At 41.5% G+C, this 20,994-nt stretch overlaps 1 protein-coding gene across 1 annotated transcript in view; it reads right to left on the minus strand.

The window, feature by feature from the left end:
* Window positions 1-3,564: 3,564 nt before the first annotated feature.
* Window positions 3,565-20,994, minus strand: part of ACSL3 (acyl-CoA synthetase long chain family member 3) — an 82,085-nt gene continuing 64,655 nt past the window's right edge. The window contains exons 10-15 of the mRNA XM_049768156.1: window positions 19,585-19,757; window positions 17,923-17,997; window positions 15,599-15,790; window positions 13,395-13,509; window positions 9,935-10,092; window positions 3,565-4,279 (exon numbers count right to left, since the gene is read on the minus strand). Coding sequence (XP_049624113.1) covers window positions 4,122-4,279; window positions 9,935-10,092; window positions 13,395-13,509; window positions 15,599-15,790; window positions 17,923-17,997; window positions 19,585-19,757 — 871 coding nt within the window. The 3' untranslated portion in view covers window positions 3,565-4,121. The remainder of the gene's footprint in view (window positions 4,280-9,934; window positions 10,093-13,394; window positions 13,510-15,598; window positions 15,791-17,922; window positions 17,998-19,584; window positions 19,758-20,994) is intronic.

The raw sequence follows: 20,994 nt of genomic DNA on the forward strand, positions 1-20,994 counted from the left end.
TAGTTACCTCTACCTACTAAAAAAAGTTCACAATTAAAGTCCAACAATAAACAACAATTGTTTGTTAGGAAAAAAGAAGAAATGTGCTGTGGGGCTAAGAGAAGAGATAGTCATCAGCCCACATGCTAGAAACCCCTAAATGTACCCTAATAGTAATGTATTAAATATTCCTCAGGGAGATAATACAAGCAAGAGGCCTAAATTCAATCCCCCACATAGGAAGGCCCACTCTTCTAAAACCCTCAGTACCTCCTGAGGTGGCCCTAAAATAAAAAAATGAAATTCTCCATGTAGCTTCTTTCCAGAAAAACAAGTTCACAGACACCGCCTTTTTAAGAGGCTGTTTTTAGATGTGTAGTAAATGTAGCAATTTATTTTGCAGTGCAAAAAAATTTTTTTTCCTCCCTAAATACCTTCTGGTCCATCTGTTTAATAAAATTACATTTGCAGGGTGGGTGTCATGTTTTTTTTGTTTTTGTTTTTATAAAAACTGACCAACAGGGGCCGGTGGGATGGTGCTAGAGGTAAGGTGTCTGCCTTGCTAGTGCTAGCCTAGGATCGGACTGCGGTTCGATCCCCTGGCGTCCCACATGGTCCCCCAAGCCAGGAGCGACCTCTGAGCGACCTCTGAGCGCATAACCAGGAGTAACCCCTGAGCGTTACCGGGTGTGGCCCAAACAAACAAACAAAAAAAACCTGACCAACATTTTCCTTCTGCCTGAATGAGTAATATTAAGAGATATTTTTCAAATCATTGAGGATTTGGCTAAAAGAGAAAAAAACTTGTTGGTAAAGGGATTCTCATTTAAAATTTCCAAGCTAGCACCTGACACATGCTATTTTAAGACAAAAGTACTGAAGAATAGACTAGTCTCAGACTAAACCAATGTTTGTGATGTTTCTGAAAAGAAGCACTATCAATCACTTTCCTCTGAATACTTTGTGTAAATATAATTTAAGCAATGACATTAACAAATTCTCTCCCCATACAATGATGGGAGTCCCATCTCATTTCTTTCATATTTTCATTCATCATAGCAATTTTTCCAAACTATAAAATTTTACAATGACAAGGAGAAAAACATTCAAAGCAATACATCAATGTCAACAAAACACGCTATTGCGATAAGGATTTGTAAATGATGTTGTCAGATGATCAGGTACAGGCTTGAGGTCTTCATCACATCCACTATCCTATGCAGATCTACTTTCATATGTCTTCCCATGTTTTCTTTTTGCCTCTTGTTGCTTTTTAAAATGCGGGGCCAGAGCGATAGCGCAGCGGTAGGATAGGGCAATTGCACTGCATGCAGCTGACCTGGGACGGACCTCAGTTTGATCCCCAGCATCCCATATGGTCCCCCAAGCCAGGAGTGATTTCTGAGCGCATAGCCAGGAATAACCGCTGAGCATCACCGGTGGTGGTCCAAAAACAAACAAAAAGGGCTGGAGCAGAGGCCAAGCTTTAGGGCGTCTGCCTTGCACACATGGTAACCTAGGATGGACCACAGTTCAATCCCCTGACATCCCATATGGTCCGCCAAATCAGGAGCTATTTCTGAGCACATAGACAGGAGTAACCCGAGTGTCACCTGGTGTGGTCCAAAAACGGGGGGTGGGGGAGGGAGGGATGGAGGGAGGGAGGGAGAGAGAGAGAGAGAGAGAGAGAGAGAGAGAGAGAGAGAGAGAGAGAGAGAGAGAGAGAGAGAGAGAGAGAGAGAAATTCAGAAAAGAATGAGGTTGGATAGTTCAAGAGTAGAAACACAGCTTACATTTGAAAAGAAACTGGGTTCACTCCAGACATGCCAGTAGACTTTTTTTCTTTGGAGGGGGGCCATACCCAGCAGTGCTCATAACTTATTCCTAGCTCCTAGCACCAAAGATCAAACCAGGGCCTACTGTATACAATGTAAGGACTGTATACCCACTATAGTAGTATCTTTCTGGACCCAGTGGTTTTTTTTTTAACGATCTTTAGTAAGCTCGACTCAAGATCCGACTCACAGACTGCTAGGAGAGACTGCAGGGGAGTTTATTACCAGCATGTTGGGGCCTCACTTCTCATGAGTGGCGAAGACCCGATAGGGCTTGCAAGCCCTTTTATAGGGCTGATGGGCTTCAAGCTAGGGATAAAACTATAGGTTCTTAGTACATGTTGCATCAGCCAAGTTTAAACTGGTTGACAGAAGTAGAGGAGGGGCTTGGGCATCCACCAACCTTCGGGTTCAAATCCTAATTGCTAGAATAGCACTCCTTATAATTCTGGAATAACAGCAGACAAGCAATACATAAGAAAACAGTATCATACAATCAGGATTCTAAGAACAATCCCCCACATGCTCCCATTCAAAAAAAATACCTTTCACATATAAACTTTTAAACTAAATTTTAACTCATGTTCATATAGAACTCAGGGGGTATGACAAAATACAGTGCTCAGGATCACTCTGATGTGGTAATGAGAATGTGAGGCCTTACCCCGTATACTACCTCTCTGATCCAGAGTTTATGGGGGGGCCACACCCAGCAGTGTTCAAGGCTTACTCCTGGCAAACTCTGGGGACTATGTTTGCTGAGGATCAAAGGCCAGTCAGCAGCATGCAGGTAAGTTCCTTACCTGCAGTACCGTGGCTCCAGTCAGGCTAAGGTTCTTTATAAATAAGCTGTTAGGAAAAGTTGACAACACTGACAAGGCAAACTTTCCAAGAACCTCTTAGGTATTTCAAAAATACCTGGAGGTCCCCAGCATGATTAATTTTACTGCTGGGTCTAAACACTGACCTGGTCAGTACAGTGGGGCAGGCACCAGGATCCGACACCACTTGAGAACCTTTTCCCATATTTTCTTTTCTTTTTTGTTTTTTTTTTTGTTTTGTTTTTGGGTCACACCCAGCAGCACTTGGGCTAATCCTAGCTCTAGGCTCAGAAATCGCCCCCAGCAGGCTTGAGGGACCATATGGGATGCCGGGATTTGAACCACCGTCCTTCTGCATGCAAGGCAAATGCCCTTACCTCCATGCTATCTCTCCAGTTCCCCCATACACTTTTATAAATCAAAAAATAATCCCGATAAACAAAAGATTGAGAATTCTTTTCTTCATAAACTAACTTCTGTGGCTCCAAAATAAAAGCGTATCTTATATATGATGAGACCTAGAGCTTGACCCCCTGACCAGGTGTGCCATACACAACCCCCTCCCAAAATATCAAAATGAAAAAGGCAAAGTAAGGGTTAGGGTAGAAAAAAGTAGCATAGAACATTTTTCCATTCTCCACAAAATGTCAAATAGACAAGTTAATATTATATGATTAATGAAAAAAAAAAAAAACAGAATTTTCTATCTCCTTTTTCTGGATTATTTTGTGATTAGCAGCTAAGTAGAAGACTGAGCATTCTGAGTCAATTACTATGAACAATTACTTTTGTATTTTCCTATGCCACAAGCCTCTGCTGCCGTTTTATTTCATGCAGTACAAAAAAATAAAAAGATATAAAGAAGACACTTTCACAAAAAAAGAAAAAACAAAGAAGACACTTTCAGGCATATATTCACAATGTCTCACTTTCAAACATAAGTATGGGTATATTTATTTCTCTCAAATGCATACAGGACAGTAAATACAGAGCAACAAATCTTTTGTTCAACAATGATTTAGAAGTATTTGAAATTTACATAATTTCACACCTTGCATTTTTAAATACAGTAAGTAAAAAAGCCCCCCCATAACCAATTTTTTTATATTTCCTATTTATCCCTCTATACATCCAAACTTTAAAAAGTTACAAACTGAACATTATACAGAACATAGAAATCATGTCTTAAAAACTTGAGGTCTTAAAAGTACTTTTCCCCAACAGGATTCAGAAAGTCCTCATGCTGATGAATGCAGTCCTGGGTGGAAATGCAAATTGGAGGAGGGGAAGAAAGAAGAGACAGACACCAAGTTTGCTGTCTTAATATTTTACTAATCCTGTCAGTTAAAAACGGTGACGTAGTGAGAAGTAACAGTTTAGGTTAAATATGAGGAATGAGTTTGCCTCACAGACTGAGACATGCATTTCAAGTATTTTCCTAGTTGATCTGAGCTCCCTGCAGCAGATGGAGGCTGGAAGAAGACCATCACTTTCTCCCATACATTCGCTCAATGTCCGCCTGGTAGTGGGTTTTCAGCTCTTTGCGCTTCAGTTTGAAGGCGTCTGTCACTAGACCGGTCTCGGGGGTCCATGGTTCAGGGCTCAAACGAATCTTTACAGGAATTTCAAACTTTTCCAGACTTGCTGAGATGGTGAAGAAGAGAAAAGGGAAGTGAATGCATGGGTAAAACAAGCATACAATTAAATTCTCAGCAAACACTATAGCTTTTAATAACTTACAATATATATACTGCTAGGTTAAAAGGGTAGGTTTTCCTTTTTTTTTTTTTTTTTTTTTTTTATTTTGGAGCCACACTCTGGCAATGCTCAAGGGTTAATTCCTGGCTCTGTACCCAGGAATTTTCCCAATAGTGCTTGAGATACCTTAAGGGATCTTGGAGACTGAACTCAGATCAATCACCTGCAAGGCAAGTGCTTCACCAGCTGTTCTATCTCTCTAGACTCTTCTGTTTCATACAAGACAACCTTTTACACACACAATGGGCTGGGTGGTAGTATAGCAAAAAGGTTATTTGCCCACTTGTATCTGGCCCACTTAGATTTTATTCCTGGCACCCCATCAGGTGTGGGCCCCCAGTTAAAACAAAAATAAACTTTCACATATGTATCTATGAATATATATGTAGGAAAAGGAGGATGCACACTGCATTCCACCTCTTACAAACTCGAGGATCCAGGATCAAGGAAAAAGAGTGTCTTCTTTTTTTTTATTTGTTTTAAGGTTACATCTGCAGTGATCATGACTTAGTACTCCTGGTCCTGTGTCAGTGATCACTCCTGGCAGGGCCCATGGGACCAGAATGCAGTGCCATGATCAAACCAGGTAAGACAAGCACCTTACCCCTGTGTTCTCTCTCCAGCCTAAAGGGTGTCATTATTTTACTCACACCTATTTTTTTTTTTTTGCTTTATTGTAATGTATATATCACTTAGGAGATTAGAGTAAGAGTTAAAAGAGAATCCTGTTGGAGCCAGGCCCTCTGAGAGTGGGTGGCTTAGTCATATTGCTAACACAGTGACTGAGGGATGACAGCTAGAGCCCCTCCAAGGTGCAGGGTGGAAATGACAAAAACTTTGCCTTAATAGACTATTTTTTGCATGCATTCAAAAAAAGAGCAAACAAATTATCCTATTGAAGTACCCAAAAAGCACTATTTAATAAAGATACCAAATAAGTAAATTTCTGGTCTTTTTTTGGTTTGTTTTTGTTTTTGGGCCACACCCGGTGACGCTCAGGGGTTACTCCTGGCTATGCGCTCAGAAGTTGATCCTGGCTTGGGGAACCATATGGGACACCGGGGGATCGAACCGCAGGCCGTCCAAGGCTAGCGCAGGCAAAGCAGGCACCTTACCTATAGCGCCACTGCCCAGCCCTAAATTTCTGGTCTTATGGTGCAGTCTAGTACAAGGAAAGAATGACTTAGGTCTCATTAAAACTGCATTTTAAAGGCACAAGGAACTTGGGAACAAGAGACCTTAAAAACTGCACATAGATCAGAAGTAAAAACCACTGTGAAGAAAATGGCTTGCCGGGACCATAGGCCGGGTTCCCAAACACAGTGGAATCATCCAGTTAAAAATGTGGATGCTTCATGGCAGCAAGTAGGACCATGCATGGGGCACTCACATTTCCACTGCTTAACACTGCACTTTCATATCTGCCTCAAAATTATTCCACAAGAAAACAGGAAGAAACCATCATTTATGGAAAATAACACAGTTGGGGCCACAGGATCAGTGACAGAAACGGGGACTATAATATCTCCAATTTTGCAGGCTCTTGAGACAGTAGAGAGAGGGGCTGTCTGATCCACTGGTGGATCGACTCAGCACTGCATTTGTCATAGAGCATGTCCATGTGGGGCGCCGTGCGCGCACATACACAGCTGAGCAGACCATAGCCATCTCTGGCCAAAGCAGAGGTATGACTATACATAAAATAATTTTTTTGGCCTTTTTTCTTCTTATTCTCTTACCTATGGGAGAGTGAATGAGTAAGTAAACTACATCACAGTATCGGAGCTATGGAATAGCCAAGGATAAAGGTGGGAGATGATTCAAAAAACTGTGCATCAGCTTCTGGGCTAATTTGGTTAATCTATTCGCAACTGTTTACAAATTCAGTCATGTCACATTAGGTCCAACCTGGCTTTGTTACTGCCATTCTGTGGAAACTTACTATAGTATAGTTGAAGGATACAGTGGCAAGTTTCATGCATTCATCGGCTTAGGCTAGAGATCCCAGAAATTCAAATATACATTAGTACAGGGACTCTGGAACTGTAGTTTGTATTAATCAAACCACACTTGACTGTGAGTCACTGGTGGCAAAGACCATGTCAATATATTGCTCTGAAGCTTTGATGTACATGTGAGTCTAGAAGCAATTTACTTCATATAAAGAAACTCATCCTGGACCATCTAAGTGAGTCTTGTTCAATTAGCTAAAGGCCTTGTGATCAGACCTCAAATACCACCACCAGACTCTCTGTGGTCACTAGCCTCAGCTGGTGTCTCAGTTCCGGCTCAACCTCAAGTCTGATCTACCGTTTCAAGTTCAGCTCACCAGCTGCCAACAGCTACAAACAACAGTTCCTGACATTTCTTAATATATATAATCTATTGGCTGTTTCACCTGCTTAAAAGTAGCAGGTGGGGCGAGAGAGATGTTACAGTGGGTAGAGTACTTGTCTCACACCCAATGAATCCAAGTTCAATCCTTGGGATCCTAAATTCCCAAATTCATGAGAAGTGGTTCCTGTGTGCAAAACCAGCAGTAAATCCTGAGCATCCCCAGGTGTAGCCCAAAAACAAAACAAAACAAAAACAAAATACAAAAAATCTAGCAGGTATAGGGCCTGAGTAGGTAGGGTACTTGCCTAGCATGCAGCCAACCTGGGTTTGATTTCCCAGCATCCCATATGGTCTTTTAGCCTCCCAGAAGCAAATCCTTTGTGTAGAATCAAAGTAATCCCTGAAACCCCTGAGTATTGCAGGTGTTTAAAAAACACCTTAAAAAAATAAATAAAAGGGCCCGAAGATATAGCACAGCGGCGTTTGCCTTGCAAGCAGCCGATCCAGGACCAAAGGTGGTTGGTTTGAATCCCGGTGACCCATATGGTCCCCCATGCCTGCCAGGAGCTATTTCTGAGCAGACAGCCAGGAGTAACCCCTGAGCAACGCCGGGTGTGGCCCAAAAATAAATAAATGAATGAATGAATGAATGAATGAATGAATGAATGAATGAATAAATAAATGTTAGCAGGAAGAGATCTTTCTTAAGAAATGGGGGCTGAGGATGGAGTTGTGGGGTGGGGATATAGCAGTAAAGCTCTTGCCTTTCATGGGACCAACATGAGTTCAATCCCCAGCATTCCATATGATCCTTTTAACATCACCAGCAGGAGTGATGCATATGTGCAGAGCCAGAAGTAATCCCTGAGCATCATCAAATATAGTCCCAAGGGGCTGGAGAGATAGCACAGCAGTAGGGCATTTGCCTTGCAAGCAGCTGACACAGGACTGACATTGGTTTGAATTCTGGTATCCCATATGGTCCCCGTGCCTGCCAGGAGCGATTTCAACCCCTGAGCACCACCAGGTGTGGCCCAAAACCCAAAAATAAAAAAGGATATGTTGTTATGTTATGTTATGTTATGTTATGTTATGTTATGTTATGTTATGTTATGTTATGTTATGTTATGTTATGTTATGTTATGTTATGTTTGTTATGTTATGTTATGTTTGTTATGTTATGTTTGTTATGTTATATTATGTTGTGTTGTGTTATAACATGACATATAATTATAATATTATATATATATAGTCCCAAAAAAACAATGGTCTGGTTGTTTCTTAAAAGGTCCAGAATAAAGTTAACAAGAGCTCAGTAAAGAGGACCACACAGGGAAACAGACGTGTGCATGCAAATACCAATGCTTTCCCTGAGTGGGTACATATAATGTAGTACAGGATGACTTCCTATGTGCCAATAAAAGGGAATTAAGTGTTCACACATACTATATGAGAGATAATAAGAATGAACACTGCATTATACTACAAAAAGAAACCCCATGTGCCCGTGCACACACAGAACACACAAAAAACAGATATACTCTGGTTCTACTTATATAAAACTTCTAGATGGGCAACTATGGGAGACTAAATATCCTGGGAAGACTGCAATGTGAAGGGGAGTGACTGTTAATAGGCACAAGATTTCTTTCTGGAGTAATAATAATGCTCTAAAACTGTGATGACAGCTGTACAATGTGTAAATGATATCTCAGTAGAGTTGCTAAAATGCAAAGGAAAAGTTATTATATACAATTTTGCCTACTGTTTCATTATTCCAACTTACTGAGAAAGGACATAGATGTCCAACAGATACGCATCGATTCACACAATTTAGTATTGATCCTAGTCTTTTTAAAATCCCTATATGCTGGATAGGAAATTGTCTTGCTTCCAAGCATAACTATGACTGAAGTTGAGGGTCGAGAACATTCTACCTAGTTACATGCAATTTACATTTTTCAGCCTCCAATCCCTTACCCATGGAGAATCAATAATACTTATGCTATATGTTCCCGTTTGTGAAGTCAGGCTGGGAAAATCTACGCCAGACCAGTGGGGCCCGACTGTGAGAAACTCAGTGCTGCCTGTGTGCGTTTGTCTTCTGTCCTGTCTCCTAACCCTCTTGGGAGTGAGCCGAAAAGGGCCCAGAAAATTCGCTCTCCCAGAGGCTCCAGAAGAGCATTTTGGCTCAGCTTCGCTACATGGCTGTGCGCTCTAAGGAAAGAATGCCACGGAAAGAACGCCAATGTAACAAGAAGAAAAAAAAATCACACTAAGAACTGAGCTGGATCACTGAAGCCCAGCATCTTTCCCCGGACTGTCTTCTCTGCTGTGTGCTTGCGCCTAAGATTTGATCCTGTGTGAAGCTTCATCCACAGAGGGCTCCCCTTCCTTGGAGGCAAGTCGACTGACCCAGAAAAGGCGGAGCCAGAGGAGCGTGGCTGCGCACATCATTTAGCCAACGAATACCACCACAACACGTAGAAAAACCCACAATACAAGTGTGGCAATGGGGAAACAACACAGGCCAGCATCAGACATAGAGAATGAAGATGACAAACTGATGACCAGAAAGCAGCCAACCAACTAATCAATCTCTCAGATAAGGAGTTTAGACAAGAAATATGGAAGATGCTCAAATACTTATGCTATATGTTGAGTCATCAGCCTTAAATATACAAATATTACAAATATAATACATGGTTAATTATATAATATAATATATAATATGAGGTGCTTTTATTCATCCACTAATATTCAACTATTCTCATGCCCCTCTCCAATATTAAACTACTCTCACTGCCCTCTCCCATAATAAGGGAAATACACAGAAGAGTTGGCTCAGCCAACTAACAGTACATTTACAGTATAGAAGGCTCCAGAGCATCTAAGCTGTTCTCTGTATACTCAGTACCCAGTGAGCTGCAAAAGGCCCTAGAAACAATGGAGATGAGAGGGGTGGGAACAATGTGGGGGGCTGGGGAAAGGCCAACCAAAATCCTGAAAACAGAGACTAGAGAGATAAGGACATTCTGGTACTTGGGTCTCTCAGTCTCCTTGGAGCCAATGATCTGAAAAGAGATTTGGGAAAGAACTGATTAAGCATGTTCTAGATACCCCAGGTAGGAAACTACTTCTTGTCAAAGCAAGAAGTGAAGTGACCTGAGTTTTGCAAGGTAGACAGGATGGATAATCACTTACCTGAGATAGCAGCTTCTGAAAGCACTTTCAGGACCTCATTTTCCATTTCACAGCTGTTACACAGCTCCTCCCACGTGCCCTTAAGTCCCTTCCTTCGAGCTAGTTCTGTCAGTTCCTTCTGATTTGGCACAACAAACCCGATGACATAAGAGTGATAGCTGCAATATAGAAAGGGCATGCGAGGCTCAGGAACCAGAGAGTGCATATCTCGAAGACTGTAGTTACCCATCACTCCAACAGTTTAGTAGACATCAACCCATTACTATTTCAAAGGAGTATATGAAGAATATTAAGTATCTACAAGGCTTATTTCAGGCACCATCACTTCTACAGTTTAATTCCAGGATCTTTAAACTTTTTAAACAGGAGGCCAGTTCACTGTCCCTCAGACTGCTAATGGGCCAGACCAAGCAGCACTCAGGAGTTACTACGAACAATATCTACTATGAAAAACATCCAGCGGGCCAGATAAATGTCTTCGATGGGCTGCATGTGGCTTAACAGCCATAGTGTAAGGACCCCTGGTTAATTCCATTAAAAGTTTTCATGCTGGGCTGGAGAGAGAATGGATGTAGGGCATTTGCCTTACATGCAGAAGGATGGTGGTTCGAATCCCAGCATTCCATATGTCCGGCTGCCAGGTATGACCCAAAAACCAAAAAAAAAAAAAAAATAAATAAATATATATATATATATATATATATATATATATATATATATATATATATATATATATATATAAAAAATAAGTTCCCATGCTTGGAGCCAGAGAGAGAGAGCACAGCAGTTGGGCATTTGCCTTGCAAGCCTTGAAAGCAGCCAACCAAGACCAACAGTGGTTCAAATCCCTGGCATTCCATATGGTCCCCCGTGCCTAACAGGAGTGATTTCTGAGCAGAGCCAGGAGTAACCCCTGAATGCAGCTGGCTGTTACCCCCAAAAAGAAAAGTTCCCATGCTTGGGCATCCAAGTGATGGCACAGTGGTAGGACACTTGCCTTGCACACGACCAACCCACGTCCAACCCCGGTTCAATTCCTGGTATCCCGTATAGTCCCCCGAGCTGTACAGAGCCAGGAATAACCCCTGAGCACCACCAGATGTGACCCCTCCCCCCGAAAACAAAACAAAACAAAACAAAACGGTTCCCATGCTTAATGGAGTTAGCTGCTTAACTAAATCTTGACCTTTAACATTTCACAATTTCAATTATGAATAGTGGCATATAACTTATTTCAATGACAGAAAATCTAGTTTAAAAAAAAAGAACCTGACAGTAATATGTCCAGTAAAAACAAAAATTAATATAAATCATCATCTGCACCTAGAAAAAACTGGCATAAAGTGCCCCCCTTTTAATCAGGGAAGTTTATGATGAAAGAGGAATGTGGACTAAGCCTGCCAAAGACAGCAACCAGCTGAAATCATGGAGTAAAAGCCAGAACTGGAACACTGAGAAAGAGAATATGTCACAGCTAATTAATGTTACAAGCAGAATTAATTTCATCAGTCTTAATCATTGAATTATTTTTAATCACTGTGACTTGGACTGTACCTTAAAGTCTTTCTAAATGGGACTTGAGATCTGAGCATGTATTCTTCCTGTAATAATCCCCAACAGCGACAGAAAAATCATCATCAACAGAGAATAATTATTGCATGTATTACTGTTAGGCAAATGCCTCATTCCCCAAGAAATAATAACCTCTGGTACTTCCCCCTTTAATTAATACATTTTTCATTCACTTAATTATTGTGACATAGTTACAAAATTGCTTATGAACTGAGTTTTGGCTAAGCAACATCCAACACCCATCCCTTCACCAGTGCACATTTCCTGCTATCAATGTCCTGGTTTCTCTTTCATTCTTCTTCCCCTCCACCCCTGCCTCTATGGCAGACTTTTTTTTCTTTTTTCTCTTTCTCTTTCTCTACCTCTCTTTTAGACACTGTTTTGTGATAGTGTTACTGAAGGGATATCATGTGTATTACTTTACCTCCTTTCAGCAGCCAGTTCTTGTGCAGGGTGACCATTTCCAAACTACATTGTCCTATTGGTCCCTTCTCTGCTCTAACTGCATTCTACATTGTGTAGCAAGCTTCCTACCATGGACCAGTCCCCTGACTTTGATGTCTTTGGGTATTGTTACTACAGTATATTTTTATATCCCACAAATGAGTATGATCATTCTCTATCTATCTCTCTTCCTCTGACTCATTTCACACAGCATAACTTCTCAATTATCTATTCCTATATAATGAAATTTCATGACTTCATTGTTCTTAACAGCTGCAGTAACAGTGCAAATGTGCCACATTTTCGTTATCCACTCATCTGTTCTCGGGCACTTGAACTGTTTCTAGATTCTAGCTATTTTGAATACAGTAGTGCTGCAATGAACATAGATGTCTTTCTGCATTGTGTTTTTAGGCCCCTAAAGTATATTCCCAATCTCTGGTACACTGAAATCCTGTCCCAATAACCTCTGGACCATTATGGGCTGGAGACACTCATTGTTGTCAAACCACTATCATTAGATTAGTTGGGAGAGTGGGTCCTCTAGCTAAGTCCCCAAGCAAATTTAGGCTTAGAGCAAGTTAGTAAGAGTTGAATAGCTAGCTCCTTTACCACCGCACTTCAACTTCTCCTACCCCCCTTCTTTCAGAACAGTTTTGAAAAGCTTCCCTGTGGATAATGAAGCCAAAGAAAGGAATAATTTTACTTTTCATCACCTTTCAAACACACACAGAACACCACAGTAAAGCAGTACACAAATTAAGACAAAAATAAACTAAAAAAAACAAACAAACAAAAACCCAGAGGGCCAAGTAGTCTCAGTGCATTGATGATGTTTAAAAAAAAGGACAGATAAATATCCAAGCCAAAGTCAACAACAATGAAATCATGAGACCCAAACTTCAACAATCAAAACTTAAAATGGGTCTGTTGCATTGGCAGGCTGTAGGGCAGGGCAAAGGGTGGTAGTATTGGATGCATTCTGGGAACATGGTTGGAGGGTGGTCGACACTGATGGTGGGAGTGGCCCTGATACATTGGATATCTGAAACCCAACTATAAGAAAGCTTTGTGAATCACGGGGCCAGTGACCGCGGTTCGATCTGCCAGTATCCCATATGGTCCCCCCAAGCCAAGGGCAATTTCTGAGCGCTTAGCCAGGAGTAACCCCTGAGCATCAAACGGGTGTGGCCCGAAAAAAAGAAAAAGAAAAAAGAAAAACTTTGTAAATCACAATGGTTTCAATAAAACAAACAAAACAGGAACAACAGAAAGGTAAGAGGAGACACTGAGAAGAAAAGTGGACTATGTTTGGAAGAAGAGCCATTCCCAGAGACAACAGAGAATTCTGAGTATGATCAGAGGGCAAAAGAGGATGGGAATAAACAAGGGCAAGAGCACATCCAAGACTGAAGTCACAGGAGCAGGAACTCTCCTTTCTTACCTGTTTGCATAGGCGCAAATGTTATCTATTAGGGAGAGATTCTTCAAAGCTGCCTCAACTTTCCCAAGAGAAACATATTCTCCAGCCTGTAGCTTCACAAGATCCTTTTTACGATCTGTGCAAATACAAGAGCCAGAGGAGGTACAACAAAGGAGAATAATATCAGGAACACCTTCAATACCGTATTAGCCACTCATGAATGACCAACTAAATCCATTATAGTAGTTACACTAAAAGTCAAAAGATCAAGGTAGTTCCCCTTTTTTGTACCATTAGATTCACAACAAAAAGGGAGGAGAGATAGTACAGTAGGTAGGGTGTTTGCCTTGCAGAGGCTGACCTGGATTTGATTCCTGGCATCCCGTATGGTCCCTAAGCACTGCAGGGAGTTAATTTTTTTAATATCACTGGGTGTGACCCCAAACAAAATAAAATGATCAAAAACAAAACAAACTAAACAAACACAATTAAATCTGAATTTCTGAGTCAGGGAGTGCTCATTAGTGATGTGAGCCTTCACAGCAGGAGGGTGCAGAGAAGCTGCAAGTATAGTATATCGCTCCCACCATATTCGGTACTTGTGGAAACACTCCCTTCTGCCCATCTGGAAAGCTAGCCTGCTTATGGTTCGACTGAGCAGACACAAATCTGACACCTAGGATTTCTGCAGCAGCAACAGCAGCAGATGCATTAGGGGGCATGCACATCCTGAACTGAGCTGTGGGGCCCAGGATGAAGCTGTCAGGAGGGGGAGTGGCCCAGGGAAAATGGCATTCAGTGACCACACAGGGGCATGGTGGTAGGAAGGAATTTCCCACACTGCCATGTAAGAAGATGGGAACTGCAATGACAGGCCAGTGAGACTCGGAGCAAAGCAGTGGGGATGGGTCAGCTCTGGGGGAGAAGCTGATGAGTCGACTGGGCTAGGTTTTTCCTAGTGTAGTGAGTGACTATACACAAAAAAAGATCTGGGGCTGAAGCAGTGGCAGTGAGCTAACCTAGGACTGACTGTGGTTCAATCACCTGGCTCCCATATGGTCCCCCAAGCCAGGATTGATTTCTGGGCATATAGCCAGGAGTAACCCCTGAGTCACCAGGTGTAGCCCAAAAACAAAACAAAATCAAAAACAAGAAAAGAACCTAAAATGAGCCATGAGGAGGGAGGGACTCCCTTTTAAATAGAATACTGTAGGGCCGGAGCTATAGTACAGTGGAAAGAATGTTTGCATTGCACTCAGATGACCGGATTGGATCCCCAGCATTCCAATCATTAGCCTGCAAGAAGTAATTTCTGAGCGCAAGGAGAGATCAGCCCTGAGCACCACTGAGTAGTGCTCAAACAAAACAATTAAAACCAAACAAAAATTAAATAAAAAACAAAACAAAACACTGCCATCCCCAGCAGTACTCAACCTGGCAGTACAGCCTATAGGAGCAGGGGGACCAAGCTGAGCACACATGTCACGCCTATACCCTAATGCTAAGCCATCTAGCCGGTTTCCCTCCATGACAAGGCCAATGCAGTTTTGTAGCAGAGGAAGCTCTGTCCTATATGACCTCTAGGTATCAAAAAAATTCACACACACACACACGCACGCACACGCTTTAAGGTGCTTGCCATATACTTTATGGTCCTTAGAAAAACACCAGTGGTGACCCCTGAGTAGAGAACAAGAACTAAGCCTTGAACAGAGCCAAGTATGGTCCCCAAACTTTAATGATCATGAGGTAGAGATTGAACGTGGGATAGAATTTTGGCATGCAAAAACATCAAGTCCTCCCAACTATCTATCTCCCTAGTCAAGGATGACCTTTACACCTAGCAGTGCTCATGACTACTTCTGGCTCTGTGGTCTGGGGAGCATATGGGATGCTGGAGCTTGAACCCAGGTCAGCCTCATGTAAGGCAAATGCCCTCCCTGCTGTACATCTGCCCCTCAAGGATGACTTCTCTTAAGGTTATCGAACAGAAATGATAAATACTACTGCTACTGGCTAGTCTGAAATTATTAAGATACTGCACCATCAAGTCTTAAAATCCTAATATCTCCACCACAATTTTTATTTCTCAAATTTCAGGCAACACACCATGTCAACATTATATAAAGATATACTCATATGATTATACAGCTTCTCTAGATATAACGTATCCTAGTCAGCAATGTCAGAAACCCCCCTTTGCAAACCTGCACATGACAGCTTACCAATAATCTTTAAACAACCGTCAGGATCAAACTCTCCAATATCTCCAGTACAGAGCCACCTCTGTCCATTTTCATCCTCAAAGAAATCAGCTTTTGTTTTTGCTTCGTTTTTGTAGTATCCCATTGTCACATTTTGGCCACCAATAAGAATTTCACCCCTGGGGTGTGGTTTATCAGTATTAAAGTATCCACCTAAAAAAAATTTAGAGGTGTCATTATTTCGATCTCTACACAGCATGTAAAAATTTCAAACTACTATTCTCTAAGTAGGGATAGCTCATCGTAAATTTTTTTCCAAGAGGAAGTAAGGAAGGTACTATGAAGGAGCAGACTCAATGTAAAGCTAAGATATATTTCAGTTGCGGGGACTGGAGCGGTGTCACTAGAGGTAAGGCGTCTGCCTTGCAAGCGCTAGCCTAGGACGGACCACAGTTCGATCCCCCAGCATCCCATATGATCCCCCCAAGCCAGGGGTGATTTCTGAGTACATAGCCAGGAGTAACCCCTGAGCGTCAAACAGGTGTGACCCCAAAACAAAACAAAGATATATTTCAGTTGCTGAACCCTAAGCAGTTGTGATTTTAAGCTACTATTCCAAGGGAAAAAAATTAGACTAAAAATACATTGACTATATAAAATATTTATAAATACTACACAGGTAAATTTCATAATTAAATATCCTAACAATTTGATGAGCTTTAAATGATGCATTTTGTTTTGAGTATCTAACTGGTACCAGGAGTTACTCCTGGCTCTGTGCTCAGATTACTCCTGGTGGATCTCAGGACCTTTGGGGTACCAGGAATTGAATCTGTATTGGCCATGTGCAAGGCAAATGCCTTCTCTCTAGCCTTAAGACACAAAATCTTAATCTTTGAAAAAGAGAAAAATAGGGCCCGGAGAGATAGCACATCGGCGTTTGCCTTGCAAGCAGCCAATCCAGGACCAAAGATAGTTGGTTCGAATCCCGGTGTCCCATGTGGTCCCCCGTGCCTGCCAGGAGCTATTTCTGAGCAGACAGCCAGGAGTAACCCCTGAGCACTGCCAGGTGTGGCCCAAAAACAAAAACAAACAAACAAAAAAAAAAGGACAAAAATGCAACCCCCAAAATTATAATTAATTATATTAGTTGTTAAAAAAAACTGAAATGGGAAGAGCAACAGATTTATGAAATGATTATTAATTTTCCTTTCTAGAGTCTGGGTTATAGCCCATAGGATAAAAAAAATGCTATAATTTTCATAATTACAGGAGTTATGATCACTCCTAATTTGCATACATTTAACAATGGCAATTATAGAGGCTGGAGAGATAGTACAACAGGGAGGGCATTTGCCTTGCACATGGCTGACCCAGGTTCAATCCCCAGCATTCTGTATTATCTCCAGACCTGCCAAGAGTAACTACTGAGCATAGAACCAGAAGTAACTTCTGGCTGTTTGTGGCCTGAAAAAAAGAAAAAAGGGCAAAAAATAACACTTAAAGTCAAGTAAAATAAATCATAGCTGTAGATAAAAATAATTTCTATTATAAAAAAACAATATAGCACAAAATAGATAGCACAGCGGCGTTTGCTTTGCAAGCAGTCAACCCAGGACCTAAGGTGGTTGGTTTGAATCCCACATTGCATATGGACCCCCATGCCTGCCGGGAGGTAGGTAGGGAGGGAGGGAGGGAAGGAGGGCAGGAAGGAAGAAGGGAGGGAGGGAAGGAAGGAGGGAGGGAGGGAAGAAGGGAGGGGGGAGGAAGGAAGGAGGGAGGAGGGGGGCAGGAAGGAAGGAGAGGAAGGAAGGAAGGAGGAGGAAAGGAAGGAAGGAAGGAAGGAAGGAAGGAAGGAAGGAAGGAAGAGAGGAAGGAAGGAAGGAAGAAGAAGGAAGCGAAGGAAGGAAGAAGGAAGGAAGGAAGGAAGGAAGGAAAGGAAGGAAGGAAGGAAGAAAGAAAGAAATAAAGAAAAAAGAAAGAAAGAAAGAAAGAAAGGAAAGAAAGAAAAGAAAGAAAGAAAGAAAGAAAGAAGAAAAGAAAGAAAAAGAAAGAAAAGAAAGATTTTATATTCTAAAATATGGACAGATGGGGCTGAAGAGATAACATGAAGATAGTGTGTTTGTCTTGCATGTAGAAGGACAGTGGTTCAAATACTGGCATCCCATATGGTCCCCCAGCCTGCCAGGATCAATTTCTGACATAGAGCCAGGAGTAACCCCTGAGCGCTGCTGGGTGTGACCCCCCCCCAAAAAAAGGAGGGGGGGGCAGAATTGAAGCACAATTCTAATTTTAAAGATTGATTATTATATAAATTAGCGCTCTGTGATAAAACAGGTTCTTACCTTCTTCCCAGTTCTTTAATTTAATTTCACAGCAAACTAGTGGTGCTCCCACTCTGCCAGTATTGTAGTCCCACACTAAGGTCAAATTGAAAAACAAAGAGTTGATTATAGTATTTAATACAAATTTTCTAAGTTACCCAAATACTGAAAAATGCTAATTTATCCCCAAAGTTTAGACATTCCTAGAGAATTCTTCAACGAAGAGATCCCAAACTGGTGAATGACATACTGTGTGGTCCAATCTATAGTTATCCTTCTCATGATCTGAACAATCTATGTACAAATTAACCATGGTCTCCATGCAAAGATCACCAGCGGCTCCAGTTCCCCACATCTCTCAGATCCATTACAGTATCTTATCACTACTTGGAAGTAACTGCCTAGTTCCTGATCCTTAGTTGGGAGCCTCTATCTTAAAGAATAAAGGGACACAAATGTTTAGACAACCTCTACCAACGAGGCTTGTCAGCACTGCAGTATAAATACCCTTCCACCACCCACCACTATCCTTTCTCTATTAAGACTCATTTCAAAGAAAACCTTCAAACAATTGAAGTGAAGGTTACTCAAAGGTGCTGGAGATGCCTATACATAAGACTGCTTTTACATCCCATCTCTCTGGCCCCTAAAAATATAACTTAGAGGGGCTGGAGAGAGGTAAGGCATTTGCCTTGCATGCAGAAGGTTGGTGGTTCAAATTCCGGCATCCCATATGGTCCCCTGGACCTGCCAGGAACGATTTCTGAGCAGTCAGGAGTAACCCCTGAGCGCTGCCGGGTATGACCCAAAACCAAAAAAATAAAAATAAATAAATATATATAGTAGCTCTGCAAACTATAGAAAATATAACATGGGGGGCCAGAATGGTAGCACAGCGGTGGGGTATTTGCCTTGGATGTGGCTGACCGAGGATGAACCCGGGTTCCATCCTCGGCATCTTATATGGTCCCCCGAGCCTTCCAGGAGTGATTCCTGAGCGCAGAGCCAGGAGTTACCCCTGTGGCCCAAAAACAAACAAACAAAAAAAGAAAGAAAAAGAAAACATAACTTGGGGTGAGGATTGAAAAGAATGCCAAGATAAACCTGACGTTATGAATAGTACACAGAAACCCTCAACTAAAAAGGAAAATAATGAATTCAGAGGTTTTCAGCATCCAGAAAACATCAAGAAGAAACATTTCCAAGAACTGTGCAGCAAAATCACAGAAGCAATGCGCACAGCACTACGGCTTGGACCAGATGGCACCGCTACCTGCCATCACTAGGAATGCAATCATTTGGCTCTGGGAGGCAAAAGTTCCCTCCAGTTCGGAACTTGCATCTGATATATTCTAAAACCAGACAAAACAGGCTCATTTTATGACAAAACTGGTAATGTAATAACTGGTAGAGCCAGAGGATATAATAAAGCCAATGCCTGCTAAAATATTTCTAGAATGTCATTTTTTAAAATGTGATACCATCATTTAACATGAAAAGCTCTATTAGATGTATCCATTCTACACTAAAACTGGTACCAATACTACCAGTACTTGGAATTAACCATTGTTCCACTATACTATGACCCTTCTCCCCCTCTGAACTCCCTCTGCTCCCCCAATGCCTGCTATTGGGCTCCCAATTCTTTCAGGGGGCACACCCCACTTGGAGAGAGTTAGCTACCTTCTGTGATTGTTCCAGCCCCACAAGATTCAGTGAGTCCATATCCCTGACCGACGGAACAGCAGAAACAGATATTCATGAACCGTTGTGTGGCTGCGGAAAGAGGAGCGCCACCACATAGCAGAAGTCGAGTATTTCCACCAAGCAAGCTTCGCACTTTCCGGAAAACAAAGCTTAAAAAAGGGAAGAAACAGAATGAGAATCATAGGTTTTATGGTCTGAAGGGATAATCCAAATTATTTTATTCCATTTCTTTTCTTCTTTACTTTTTCTTTTTTCTTTTTTCTTTTTTTTTCAATTTTAGCAGTGCCAGGGATCAAATCCTGGATCTAGATCATCAAGCTATCGCTCGGGCTCAAATCTCTCACTTTTAAAATAGGGACTGTGAGATTAAGTTACATGAATTACCTACTGCCATCATCTGAGAAGTCACTTGATCACAATTATTTGAGTCTGAAATTTTAAAACTTCCATCAAATAAAAAATATATGATTTTATCTTAAAATTGTTTAAAGTGGGGCCAGAGTGAATGGCATAACCGTAGGGCATTTTGCCTTGCACGTGGCCAACAGGGATGGACCTTGATTTGATCTCCCGCATCCCATATGGTCCTCCCCCTCAAGGCTGCCAGGAGAGATTTCTGAGAGCAGAGTCAGGTGTAACCCGTGAGCACTGTCAGGTGTGGCCCAAACACAACCAATCAAAAAAGTTTAAAGTGGTATTTGAATTTAAGATTCTCAGGCAAATTTTATACAATAAGAAAACCATTGCTAGGTTTTTCACAAGCTACTAGTTTATGTAATTGATACAAATACCAAATGTATATATTTTTTGCAAAACTCAACATTAAAGATTAAGTCCTTCTTGAATATGTCTATCCTTTCCCAAATAAAAGGATTTGACGCTTTACAATTTCACTGATCAAGTGATTGATGATGTGTAGTGATTATTTCTCAGTAACACTAAAGGGATGGGGAAAATTTAGTAAAACAAAACTCAACCTACAATAATTGATAACGCCTTAATAAGATTTCTTTCTAAATTTAGTCCAAAAAAAGGCTGGTAACTCTGAAAGCAACAGGTAAAGCATCAACTATTGAAAAAACAATAAGCAGTTAATAAAGCAATTGATATATAAAGTGGTGGGGTGGAGGAGTGGGAGAAAGAGGTGCCCTTGGGAAAGGAACTGAAGTCTTAAGTAATTTGAAGAATTGTAAACTATATTACTACTCCTGTAAAAACAATTTGAAGATCATACTTTCCTTTTCTGGACTATTTTATAATTAAGCCAATTTATTTTAAGGAAGGAAGGAGGGAGGGAGGGAGGGAGGAAGGGAGGAAGGAAGGAAGGAAGGAAGGAAGGAAGGAAGGAAGGAAGGAAGGAAGGAAGGAAGGAAGGAAGGAAGGAAG

The sequence above is a fragment of the Suncus etruscus genome, chromosome 2 (assembly GCF_024139225.1).
Source record: "Suncus etruscus isolate mSunEtr1 chromosome 2, mSunEtr1.pri.cur, whole genome shotgun sequence".
Lineage (NCBI taxonomy): Eukaryota > Metazoa > Chordata > Mammalia > Eulipotyphla > Soricidae > Suncus > Suncus etruscus.